At 54.8% G+C, this 13,199-nt stretch overlaps 1 protein-coding gene across 1 annotated transcript in view; it reads right to left on the reverse strand.

Annotated features, from left to right (window-relative positions):
- The window catches only part of sorcs3 (sortilin-related VPS10 domain containing receptor 3), a 225,124-nt gene that overhangs the window by 86,723 nt on the left and 125,202 nt on the right, over positions 1 to 13,199 (reverse strand). Inside the window, exon 7 of the mRNA XM_031905700.1 lies at positions 9,415 to 9,533. Coding sequence (XP_031761560.1) covers positions 9,415 to 9,533 — 119 coding nt within the window. The remainder of the gene's footprint in view (positions 1 to 9,414; positions 9,534 to 13,199) is intronic.

Here is a 13,199-nt window from a genome sequence, read left to right on the forward strand (position 1 = left end):
CCTATTGGCAGCCCTGTGCTACTTGTGAGTTCCTATTGGCAGCCCTGTGCTACTTGTGTGTTCCTATTGGCAGCCCTGTGCTACTTGTGTGGCAGCCCTGTGCTACTTGTGCGTTCCTATTGGCAGCCCTGTGCTACTTGTGCGTTCCTATTGGCAGCCCTGTGCTACTTGTGAGTTCCTATTGGCAGCCCTGTGCTACTTGTGAGTTCCTATTGGCAGCCCTGTGCTACTTGTGCGTTCCTATTGGCAGCCCTGTGCTACTTGTGTGTTCCTATTGGCAGCCCTGTGCTACTTGTGAGTTCCTATTGGCAGCCCTGTGCTACTTGTGTGTTCCTATTGGCAGCCCTGTGCTACTTGTGAGTTCCTATTGGCAGCCCTGTGCTACTTGTGCGTTCCTATTGGCAGCCCTGTGCTACTTGTGCGTTCCTATTGGCAGCCCTGTGCTACTTGTGAGTTCCTATTGGCAGCCCTGTGCTACTTGTGCGTTCCTATTGGCAGCCCTGTGCTACTTGTGAGTTCCTATTGGCAGCCCTGTGCTACTTGTGTGTTCCTATTGGCAGCCCTGTGCTACTTGTGCGTTCCTATTGGCAGCCCTGTGCTACTTGTGCGTTCCTATTGGCAGCCCTGTGCTACTTGTGAGTTCCTATTGGCAGCCCTGTGCTACTTGTGAGTTCCTATTGGCAGCCCTGTGCTACTTGTGCGTTCCTATTGGCAGCCCTGTGCTACTTGTGAGTTCCTATTGGCAGCCCTGTGCTACTTGTGCGTTCCTATTGGCAGCCCTGTGCTACTTGTGCGTTCCTATTGGCAGCCCTGTGCTACTTGTGCGTTCCTATTGGCAGCCCTGTGCTACTTGTGAGTTCCTATTGGCAGCCCTGTGCTACTTGTGAGTTCCTATTGGCAGCCCTGTGCTACTTGTGCGTTCCTATTGGCAGCCCTGTGCTACTTGTGCGTTCCTATTGGCAGCCCTGTGCTACTTGTGCGTTCCTATTGGCAGCCCTGTGCTACTTGTGCGTTCCTATTGGCAGCCCTGTGCTACTTGTGCGTTCCTATTGGCAGCCCTGTGCTACTTGTGCGTTCCTATTGGCAGCCCTGTGCTACTTGTGAGTTCCTATTGGCAGCCCTGTGCTACTTGTGAGTTCCTATTGGCAGCCCTGTGCTACTTGTGAGTTCCTATTGGCAGCCCTGTGCTACTTGTGCGTTCCTATTGGCAGCCCTGTGCTACTTGTGCGTTCCTATTGGCAGCCCTGTGCTACTTGTGCGTTCCTATTGGCAGCCCTGTGCTACTTGTGAGTTCCTATTGGCAGCCCTGTGCTACTTGTGCGTTCCTATTGGCAGCCCTGTGCTACTTGTGCGTTCCTATTGGCAGCCCTGTGCTACTTGTGAGTTCCTATTGGCAGCCCTGTGCTACTTGTGAGTTCCTATTGGCAGCCCTGTGCTACTTGTGCGTTCCTATTGGCAGCCCTGTGCTACTTGTGAGTTCCTATTGGCAGCCCTGTGCTACTTGTGCGTTCCTATTGGCAGCCCTGTGCTACTTGTGCGTTCCTATTGGCAGCCCTGTGCTACTTGTGCGTTCCTATTGGCAGCCCTGTGCTACTTGTGAGTTCCTATTGGCAGCCCTGTGCTACTTGTGAGTTCCTATTGGCAGCCCTGTGCTACTTGTGCGTTCCTATTGGCAGCCCTGTGCTACTTGTGCGTTCCTATTGGCAGCCCTGTGCTACTTGTGCGTTCCTATTGGCAGCCCTGTGCTACTTGTGCGTTCCTATTGGCAGCCCTGTGCTACTTGTGCGTTCCTATTGGCAGCCCTGTGCTACTTGTGCGTTCCTATTGGCAGCCCTGTGCTACTTGTGCGTTCCTATTGGCAGCCCTGTGCTACTTGTGCGTTCCTATTGGCAGCCCTGTGCTACTTGTGAGTTCCTATTGGCAGCCCTGTGCTACTTGTGCGTTCCTATTGGCAGCCCTGTGCTACTTGTGCGTTCCTATTGGCAGCCCTGTGCTACTTGTTGTTCCTATTGGCAGCCCTGTGCTACTTTGAGTTCCTATTGGCAGCCCTGTGCTACTTGTGCGTTCCTATTGGCAGCCCTGTGCTACTTGTGAGTTCCTATTGGCAGCCCTGTGCTACTTGTGAGTTCCTATTGGCAGCCCTGTGCTACTTGTGCGTTCCTATTGGCAGCCCTGTGCTACTTGTGCGTTCCTATTGGCAGCCCTGTGCTACTTGTGAGTTCCTATTGGCAGCCCTGTGCTACTTGTGAGTTCCTATTGGCAGCCCTGTGCTACTTGTGAGTTCCTATTGGCAGCCCTGTGCTACTTGTGCGTTCCTATTGGCAGCCCTGTGCTACTTGTGCGTTCCTATTGGCAGCCCTGTGCTACTTGTGCGTTCCTATTGGCAGCCCTGTGCTACTTGTGAGTTCCTATTGGCAGCCCTGTGCTACTTGTGCGTTCCTATTGGCAGCCCTGTGCTACTTGTGAGTTCCTATTGGCAGCCCTGTGCTACTTGTGAGTTCCTATTGGCAGCCCTGTGCTACTTGTGCGTTCCTATTGGCAGCCCTGTGCTACTTGTGAGTTCCTATTGGCAGCCCTGTGCTACTTGTCGTTCCTATTGGCAGCCCTGTGCTACTTGTGAGTTCCTATTGGCAGCCCTGTGCTACTTGTGAGTTCCTATTGGCAGCCCTGTGCTACTTGTGCGTTCCTATTGGCAGCCCTGTGCTACTTGTGCTTCCTATTGGCAGCCCTGTGCTACTTGTGCGTTCCTATTGGCAGCCCTGTGCTACTTGTGAGTTCCTATTGGCAGCCCTGTGCTACTTGTGAGTTCCTATTGGCAGCCCTGTGCTACTTGTGAGTTCCTATTGGCAGCCCTGTGCTACTTGTGAGTTCCTATTGGCAGCCCTGTGCTACTTGTGCGTTCCTATTGGCAGCCCTGTGCTACTTGTGAGTTCCTATTGGCAGCCCTGTGCTACTTGTGAGTTCCTATTGGCAGCCCTGTGCTACTTGTGAGTTCCTATTGGCAGCCCTGTGCTACTTGTGAGTTCCTATTGGCAGCCCTGTGCTACTTGTGCGTTCCTATTGGCAGCCCTGTGCTACTTGTGTGTTCCTATTGGCAGCCCTGTGCTACTTGTGAGTTCCTATTGGCAGCCCTGTGCTACTTGTGCGTTCCTATTGGCAGCCCTGTGCTACTTGTGCGTTCCTATTGGCAGCCCTGTGCTACTTGTGAGTTCCTATTGGCAGCCCTGTGCTACTTGTGAGTTCCTATTGGCAGCCCTGTGCTACTTGTGCGTTCCTATTGGCAGCCCTGTGCTACTTGTGAGTTCCTATTGGCAGCCCTGTGCTACTTGTGAGTTCCTATTGGCAGCCCTGTGCTACTTGTGAGTTCCTATTGGCAGCCCTGTGCTACTTGTGAGTTCCTATTGGCAGCCCTGTGCTACTTGTGAGTTCCTATTGGCAGCCCTGTGCTACTTGTGCGTTCCTATTGGCAGCCCTGTGCTACTTGTGAGTTCCTATTGGCAGCCCTGTGCTACTTGTGTGTTCCTATTGGCAGCCCTGTGCTACTTGTGAGTTCCTATTGGCAGCCCTGTGCTACTTGTGCGTTCCTATTGGCAGCCCTGTGCTACTTGTGTGTTCCTATTGGCAGCCCTGTGCTACTTGTGAGTTCCTATTGGCAGCCCTGTGCTACTTGTGAGTTCCTATTGGCAGCCCTGTGCTACTTGTGAGTTCCTATTGGCAGCCCTGTGCTACTTGTGCGTTCCTATTGGCAGCCCTGTGCTACTTGTGAGTTCCTATTGGCAGCCCTGTGCTACTTGTGAGTTCCTATTGGCAGCCCTGTGCTACTTGTGCGTTCCTATTGGCAGCCCTGTGCTACTTGTGAGTTCCTATTGGCAGCCCTGTGCTACTTGTGAGTTCCTATTGGCAGCCCTGTGCTACTTGTGAGTTCCTATTGGCAGCCCTGTGCTACTTGTGTGTTCCTATTGGCAGCCCTGTGCTACTTGTGTGTTCCTATTGGCAGCCCTGTGCTACTTGTGCGTTCCTATTGGCAGCCCTGTGCTACTTGTGCGTTCCTATTGTGAGTTCCTATGGCAGCCCTGTGCTACTTGTGCGTTCCTATTGGCAGCCCTGTGCTACTTGTGTTCCTATTGGCAGCCCTGTGCTACTTGTGAGTTCCTATTGGCAGCCCTGTGCTACTTGTGTTCCTATTGGCAGCCCTGTGCTACTTGTGAGTTCCTATTGGCAGCCCTGTGCTACTTGTGCGTTCCTATTGGCAGCCCTGTGCTACTTGTGCGTTCCTATTGGCAGCCCTGTGCTACTTGTGAGTTCCTATTGGCAGCCCTGTGCTACTTGTGCGTTCCTATTGGCAGCCCTGTGCTACTTGTGGGTTCCTATTGGCAGCCCTGTGCTACTTGTGTGTTCCTATTGGCAGCCCTGTGCTACTTGTGCGTTCCTATTGGCAGCCCTGTGCTACTTGTGCGTTCCTATTGGCAGCCCTGTGCTACTTGTGAGTTCCTATTGGCAGCCCTGTGCTACTTGTGAGTTCCTATTGGCAGCCCTGTGCTACTTGTGCGTTCCTATTGGCAGCCCTGTGCTACTTGTGAGTTCCTATTGGCAGCCCTGTGCTACTTGTGCGTTCCTATTGGCAGCCCTGTGCTACTTGTGCGTTCCTATTGGCAGCCCTGTGCTACTTGTGCGTTCCTATTGGCAGCCCTGTGCTACTTGTGAGTTCCTATTGGCAGCCCTGTGCTACTTGTGAGTTCCTATTGGCAGCCCTGTGCTACTTGTGCTGTTCCTATTGGCAGCCCTGTGCTACTTGTGCGTTCCTATTGGCAGCCCTGTGCTACTTGTGCGTTCCTATTGGCAGCCCTGTGCTACTTGTGCGTTCCTATTGGCAGCCCTGTGCTACTTGTGAGTTCCTATTGGCAGCCCTGTGCTACTTGTGAGTTCCTATTGGCAGCCCTGTGCTACTTGTGAGTTCCTATTGGCAGCCCTGTGCTACTTGTGAGTTCCTATTGGCAGCCCTGTGCTACTTGTGCGTTCCTATTGGCAGCCCTGTGCTACTTGTGAGTTCCTATTGGCAGCCCTGTGCTACTTGTGAGTTCCTATTGGCAGCCCTGTGCTACTTGTGCGTTCCTATTGGCAGCCCTGTGCTACTTGTGCGTTCCTATTGGCAGCCCTGTGCTACTTGTGAGTTCCTATTGGCAGCCCTGTGCTACTTGTGTTCCTATTGGCAGCCCTGTGCTACTTGTGCGTTCCTATTGGCAGCCCTGTGCTACTTGTGCGTTCCTATTGGCAGCCCTGTGCTACTTGTGCGTTCCTATTGGCAGCCCTGTGCTACTTGTGCGTTCCTATTGGCAGCCCTGTGCTACTTGTGAGTTCCTATTGGCAGCCCTGTGCTACTTGTGTCTTCCTATTGGCAGCCCTGTGCTACTTGTGAGTTCCTATTGGCAGCCCTGTGCTACTTGTGTGTTCCTATTGGCAGCCCTGTGCTACTTGTGTGTTCCTATTGGCAGCCCTGTGCTACTTGTGCGTTCCTATTGGCAGCCCTGTGCTACTTGTGCGTTCCTATTGGCAGCCCTGTGCTACTTGTGCGTTCCTATTGGCAGCCCTGTGCTACTTGTGAGTTCCTATTGGCAGCCCTGTGCTACTTGTGCGTTCCTATTGGCAGCCCTGTGCTACTTGTGAGTTCCTATTGGCAGCCCTGTGCTACTTGTGAAGTTCCTATTGGCAGCCCTGTGCTACTTGTGCGTTCCTATTGGCAGCCCTGTGCTACTTGTGAGTTCCTATTGGCAGCCCTGTGCTACTTGTGCGTTCCTATTGGCAGCCCTGTGCTACTTGTGCTTCCTATTGGCAGCCCTGTGCTACTTGTGCTTTCCTATTGGCAGCCCTGTGCTACTTGTGCGTTCCTATTGGCAGCCCTGTGCTACTTGTGAGTTCCTATTGGCAGCCCTGTGCTACTTGTGAGTTCCTATTGGCAGCCCTGTGCTACTTGTGAGTTCCTATTGGCAGCCCTGTGCTACTTGTGAGTTCCTATTGGCAGCCCTGTGCTACTTGTGCGTTCCTATTGGCAGCCCTGTGCTACTTGTGAAGTTCCTATTGGCAGCCCTGTGCTACTTGTGCGTTCCTATTGGCAGCCCTGTGCTACTTGTGCGTTCCTATTGGCAGCCCTGTGCTACTTGTGAGTTCCTATTGGCAGCCCTGTGCTACTTGTGAGTTCCTATTGGCAGCCCTGTGCTACTTGTGCGTTCCTATTGGCAGCCCTGTGCTACTTGTGAGTTCCTATTGGCAGCCCTGTGCTACTTGTGCGTTCCTATTGGCAGCCCTGTGCTACTTGTGCGTTCCTATTGGCAGCCCTGTGCTACTTGTGAGTTCCTATTGGCAGCCCTGTGCTACTTGTGAGTTCCTATTGGCAGCCCTGTGCTACTTGTGCGTTCCTATTGGCAGCCCTGTGCTACTTGTGAGTTCCTATTGGCAGCCCTGTGCTACTTGTGCGTTCCTATTGGCAGCCCTGTGCTACTTGTGAGTTCCTATTGGCAGCCCTGTGCTACTTGTGAGTTCCTATTGGCAGCCCTGTGCTACTTGTGAGTTCCTATTGGCAGCCCTGTGCTACTTGTGAGTTCCTATTGGCAGCCCTGTGCTACTTGTGCGTTCCTATTGGCAGCCCTGTGCTACTTGTGAGTTCCTATTGGCAGCCCTGTGCTACTTGTGCGTTCCTATTGGCAGCCCTGTGCTACTTGTGAGTTCCTATTGGCAGCCCTGTGCTACTTGTGAGTTCCTATTGGCAGCCCTGTGCTACTTGTGAGTTCCTATTGGCAGCCCTGTGCTACTTGTGAGTTCCTATTGGCAGCCCTGTGCTACTTGTGCGTTCCTATTGGCAGCCCTGTGCTACTTGTGAGTTCCTATTGGCAGCCCTGTGCTACTTGTGCGTTCCTATTGGCAGCCCTGTGCTACTTGTGCTTCCTATTGGCAGCCCTGTGCTACTTGTGAGTTCCTATTGGCAGCCCTGTGCTACTTGTGAGTTCCTATTGGCAGCCCTGTGCTACTTGTGCGTTCCTATTGGCAGCCCTGTGCTACTTGTGAGTTTCTATTGGCAGCCCTGTGCTACTTGTGCGTTCCTATTGGCAGCCCTGTGTGTGACTTGTGAGTTCCTATTGGCAGCCCTGTGCTACTTGTGTGTTCCTATTGGCAGCCCTGTGCTACTTGTGAGTTCCTATTGGCAGCCCTGTGCTACTTGTGCGTTCCTATTGGCAGCCCTGTGCTACTTGTGCGTTCCTATTGGCAGCCCTGTGCTACTTGTGAGTTCCTATTGGCAGCCCTGTGCTACTTGTGCGTTCCTATTGGCAGCCCTGTGCTACTTGTGCTTTCCTATTGGCAGCCCTGTGCTACTTGTGAGTTCCTATTGGCAGCCCTGTGCTACTTGTGAGTTCCTATTGGCAGCCCTGTGCTACTTGTGAGTTCCTATTGGCAGCCCTGTGCTACTTGTGAGTTCCTATTGGCAGCCCTGTGCTACTTGTGCTACTTGTGCGTTCCTATTGGCAGCCCTGTGCTACTTGTGCGTTCCTATTGGCAGCCCTGTGCTACTTGTGCGTTCCTATTGGCAGCCCTGTGCTACTTGTGAGTTCCTATTGGCAGCCCTGTGCTACTTGTGAGTTCCTATTGGCAGCCCTGTGCTACTTGTGAGTTCCTATTGGCAGCCCTGTGCTACTTGTGTGTTCCTATTGGCAGCCCTGTGCTACTTGTGAGTTCCTATTGGCAGCCCTGTGCTACTTGTGCGTTCCTATTGGCAGCCCTGTGTTACTTGTGAGTTCTATTGGCAGCCCTGTGCTACTTGTGCGTTCCTATTGGCAAGCCCTGTGCTACTTGTGCGTTCCTATTGGCAGCCCTGTGCTACTTGTGAGTTCCTATTGCAGCCCTGTGCTACTTGTGCGTTCCTATTGGCAGCCCTGTGCTACTTGTGAGTTCCTATTGGCAGCCCTGTGTTACTTGTGAGTTCCTATTGGCAGCCCTGTGCTACTTGTGAGTTCCTATTGGCAGCCCTGTGCTACTTGTGAGTTCCTATTGGAAGTCATGTGTTACTAGAGGGGTAGGGGCAGTATAAGGAGCAGAGGGGTAGGGGCAGAGGGGTAGGGGCAGTATAAGGGGCAGAGGGGTAGGGGCAGTATAAGGGGCAGAGGGGTAGGGGCATATAAGGGCAGAGGGTAGGGGCAGTATAAGGGGCAGAGGGGTAGGGGCAGGGGCAGAGGGGTAGGGGCAGTAATAAGGCAGAGGGGTAGGGGCAGTATAAGGGGCAGAGGGGTAGGGGCAGTATAAGGGGCAGAGGGGTAGGGGCAGTATAAGGGCAGAGGGGTAGGGGCAGTATAAGGGGCAGGGGTAGGGGCAGTATAAGGGGCAGAGGGGTAGGGGCAGTATAGGGGCAGAGGGGTAGGGGCAGTATAAGGGGCAGAGGGTAGGGGCAGTATAAGGGGCAGTATAAGGGCAGAGGGGTAGGGGCAGTATAAGGGCAGAGGGGTAGGGGCAGTATAAGGGGCAGAGGGGTAGGGCAGTATAAGGGGCAGAGGGGTAGGGGCAGTATAAGGGGCAAAGGGGTAGGGGCAGTATAAGGGGCAGAGGGGTAGGGGCAGTATAAGGGCAGAGGGGTAGGGGCAGAGGGGTAGGGGCAGTATAAGGGGCAGAGGGGTAGGGGCAGTATAGGGGCAGAGGGGTAGGGGCAGTATAAGGGGCAGAGGGGTAGGGGCAGGGGCAGAGGGGTAGGGGCAGTATAAGGGGCAGAGGGGTAGGGGCAGTATAAGGGCAGAGGGGTAGGGGCAGTATAAGGGGCAGAGGGGTAGGGGCAGTATAAAGGGCAGAGGGGTAGGGGCAGTATAAGGGGCAGAGGGGTAGGGGCAGTATAAGGGGCAGTATAAGGGGCAGAGGGGTAGGAGCAGTATAAGGGGCAGAGGGGTAGGGGCAGTATAAGGGGCAGAGGGGTAGGGGCAGTATAGGGCAGAGGGGTAGGGGCAGTATAAGGGCAGAGGGGTAGGGGCAGTATAAGGGCGAGGGGTAGGGGCAGTATAAGGGCAGAGGGGTAGGGGCAGTATAAGGGCAGAGGGGTAGGGGCAGTATAAGGGGCAGAGGGGGTAGGGGCAGAGGGGTAGGGGCAGTATAAGGGGCAGAGGGAGTAGGGGCAGTATAAGGGCAGAGGGGTAGGGGCAGTATAAGGGGCAGAGGGGTAGGGCAGTAATAAGGGGCAGAGGGGTAGGGGCAGTATAAGGGGCAGAGGGGTAGGGGCAAGAGGGGTAGGGGCAGTATAAGGGGCAGAGGGGTAGGGGCAGTATAAGGGCAGAGGGGTAGGGGCAGTATAAGGGGCAGAGGGGTAGGGGCAGTTACATTATCCATCCTACACAAGTTCCTACATAAGTTACTCGTTGAATAACCTGCTCAGTGGGTGTAACTTACCTGGATAAAGACATACTCATCCTGTACTACCAGTGAGTTGGTGTCAATGGATCGTGGGAAAGGGCCCCCCCTGGTGGTCTCAGAGCACTCCTGGATCCTGCAGGTTATATAGTGGGCCTCTGTAACGAGAAAGGTTATTGGCTGTTAGGGCAAGATATACTGAGCTTAGCAGAAAGACCAGACACATTGTGGTTCGTATGTTATTGAATGTCCTATTCCTAGCGACTTTGCAATTGGTCTTCATTGTTCATGTTGTATAGATTATTTTTAATTATTTGTCTTCCCCCTTGAAATGGGGGTCACTGACCCCGGCAGCCAAACCCTATTGCTCTGTGAGGCTCCAGTTTTATTGTTATTGTTACTTTTTATTCCTTATCTTTCTATTCAGCCCCTCCCCTATTCATTTACTGGCCTCTCATTCAACCCACAGCCTTGTTGCTAAGGGAAACAAGACCCTAGCAACCAGATAGCTGCTGAAATTCCAAACGGATGAGCTGCTAAACTACACATTAAATAACTGAAAAACCACAAAAACTAAAAAATGAAGACCAATTGTAAATTGTCTCAGGATATCACTCTCTATTTCATCCTACAAGTTAATTTAAATGTGTCTAATTGTGCCCCTGTCTCTCTAAAGCAGTCTCTCTGAAGCAGTCTCTCTAAACCCATAATTACAGATGCAAGTAAACTGGCCAATAAGAATGCGGAACACTGTGGCCCCTTGCTGGTACCTTACATATAGAGGTAATTATGGCACAGGCACATAATGAGCAAACTGGGCCACTGAGTGTCCTGTCGCCCCATTGGATCATGGCTTATTGGGCTCTAGCGCTTCGTATGCACCCATTTCTGCCCAGTTGAATAACCTGTAATACACAGTTGGGTGATTTCCCTATGGGACCAGACTGTAAATTATATCCTCATAAACGGAGCTTAGTGATGTCATCGGGTATAATCGGAGCTTAGTGATGTCATTTCTGTCACATGACTCACTGGAACTTGTGTATTATGATAAATAAAGTACCCCCTGTTATAAAATATAAGGATTTTAGAAGTCACCTCGGAGTTCTATGACCTTCAGCCTTCGGCCTCGTGCTTTCATATGGACACAGATCTCCTCTGTGACTTATAATATCCTTATATTTTACAACAGGGGGTTCTTTATTCACTATATAATATCCAAAATCCATGGATTAAACCAATATTACGTTCTATATAAAAACGACACCCGGTGACCAGCTGCCACAGTGCGGGGCCCTTAGGCACTTGGGGCTCCAACTCGATGCTCTGGGCCTCGGGGTATTGGTTGGTTTCCCAGAAATCCTATTTCCAGGGGGGTCTGGAAGCCCCTTTATTCTGAGCCCTTAGCTTTAGAAGGGAGTGGGGTGTAACAATATAAATGGCTGTAATCCCTCCCCCAGTGGCACCCCCATAAAGAGGAATCCATGGGGCAAATCCCACGGCGGCGCCCTTATTGTAATGCTAAAATATAAGTCAAACGTGCGCACATCTACCCCCCATGCCCAGATCCGCCACCCCCCTCTCTGCCCAGATCCGCCACCCCCCTCTGCCCAGATCCTCCACCCCCCACTGCCCAGATCCTCCACCCCCCACTGCCCAGATCCGCCACCCCCTCTCTGCCAGATCCGCCACCCCCCTCTGCCCAGATCCGCCACCCCCCTCTCTGCCCAGATCCGCCACCCCCCTCTGCCCAGATCCGCCACCCCCCACTGCCCAGATCCGCCACCCCCCTCTCTGCCCAGATCCGCCACCCCCCCTCTGCCAGATCCTCCACCCCCCACTGCCCAGATCCGCCACCCCCCTCTCTGCCCAGATCCGCCACCCCCCTCTGCCCAGATCCGCCACCCCCCCATGCCCAGATCCTCCACCCCCCCCCCCCACTGCCCAGATCCTCCACCCCCCTCTGCCCAGATCCTCCACCCCCCCCCCCCACTGCCCAGATCCGCCACCCCCCTCTCTGCCCAGATCCGCCACCCCCCTCTGCCCAGATCCTCCACCCCCCCCCCACTGCCCAGATCCGCCACCCCCCTCTCTGCCCAGATCTGCCACCCCCCCCACTGCCCAGATCCGCCACCCCCTCTCTGCCCAGATCCGCAACCCCCCCACTCCCCAGATCCTCCACCCCCCTTCTCTGCCCAGATCCGCCACCCCCCCATGCCCAGATCCACCACCCCCTTCTCTGCCAATATCCGCCACCCCCCCCACTGCCCAGATCCGCCACCCCCCTCTCTGCCCAGATCCACCACCCCCTTCTCTGCCCAGATCCGCCACCCCCCCATGCCCAGATCCGCCACCCCCCTCTCTGCCCAGATCCGCCACCCCCCTCTCTGCCCAGATCCACCACCCCCTTCTCTGCCCAGATCCGCCACCCCCCATGCCCAGATCCGCCACCCCCCTCTCTGCCCAGATCCACCACCCCCTTCTCTGCCAATATCCGCCACCCCCCTCTCTGCCCAGATCCGCCACCCCCCTCTCTGCCCAGATCCACCACCCCCTTCTCTGCCCAGATCCGCCACCCCCCCATGCCCAGATCCACCACCCCCTTCTCTGCCAATATCCGCCACCCCCCCACTGCCCAGATCCGCCACCCCCCTCTCTGCTAATATCCGCCACCCCCCTCTGCCCAGATCCACCCCCCCTCTCTGCCCAGATCCACCACCCCCCACTGCCCAGATCCACCACCCCCCCCACTGCCCAGATCCACCACCCCCCCCACTGCCCAGATCCACCACCCCCCTCTGCCCAGATCCACCACCCCCCTCTGCCCAGATCCACCACCCCCCCACTGCCCAGATCCACCACCCCCCTCTGCCCAGATCCACCCCCCCCTCTCTGCCCAGATCCACCACCCCCCACTGCCCAGATCCACCACCCCCCCCACTGCCCAGATCCACCACCCCCCCCACTGCCCAGATCCACCACCCCCCTCTGCCCAGATCCACCACCCCCCCCACTGCCCAGATCCACCACCCCCCACTGCCCAGATCCACCACCCCCCCCACTGCCCAGATCCACCACCCCCCTCTGCCCAGATCCACCACCCCCCTCTGCCCAGATCCACCACCCCCCCCACTGCCCAGATCCACCACCCCCCCCACTGCCCAGATCCGCCACCCCCCACTGCCCAGATCCGCCACCCCCCCCACTGCCCAGATCCGCCACCCCCCCCACTGCCCAGATCCCACCCCCCCCCCCAACTGCCCAGATCCACCCCCCCCCCCCCACTGCCAATATTCCCCCCCCCCCCCATGTATCATCTCTATCTGCCAAGCTCAGGGGAGCGGCTCGTTGTGTAATTACAGTAACGATCTAATCTGTGTAATGAGAAGCGCAGGAGGCGCCGGTGTCAGACTGTTGTTTTCGGATCCAACGCAGAATTATACAGAGGTTCTGATCCGATTATGTTTAACTGTCAGGTGGGCAGCGCCACTCAGCAATTACCCAACCCAATTACCCCAACGCAATTACCCAACGCAATTACCCAACGCAATTACCCCAACCCAATTACCCCAACGCAATTACCCAACGCAATTACCCAACGCAATTACCCAACGCAATTACCCCAACCCAATTACCCCAACGCAATTACCCAACGCAATTACCCAACCCAATTACCCCAACCCAATTACCCCAACGAAATTACCCCAACCCAATTACCCAACCCAATTACCCAACCCAATTACCCCAACCCAATTACCCAACCCAATTACCCAAAGCAATTACCCCAACCCAATTACTCAACCCAATTACCCCAACCCAATTAC

The sequence above is a fragment of the Xenopus tropicalis genome, chromosome 7 (genome assembly GCF_000004195.4).
Source record: "Xenopus tropicalis strain Nigerian chromosome 7, UCB_Xtro_10.0, whole genome shotgun sequence".
In the NCBI taxonomy this organism is placed as follows: domain Eukaryota; kingdom Metazoa; phylum Chordata; class Amphibia; order Anura; family Pipidae; genus Xenopus; species Xenopus tropicalis.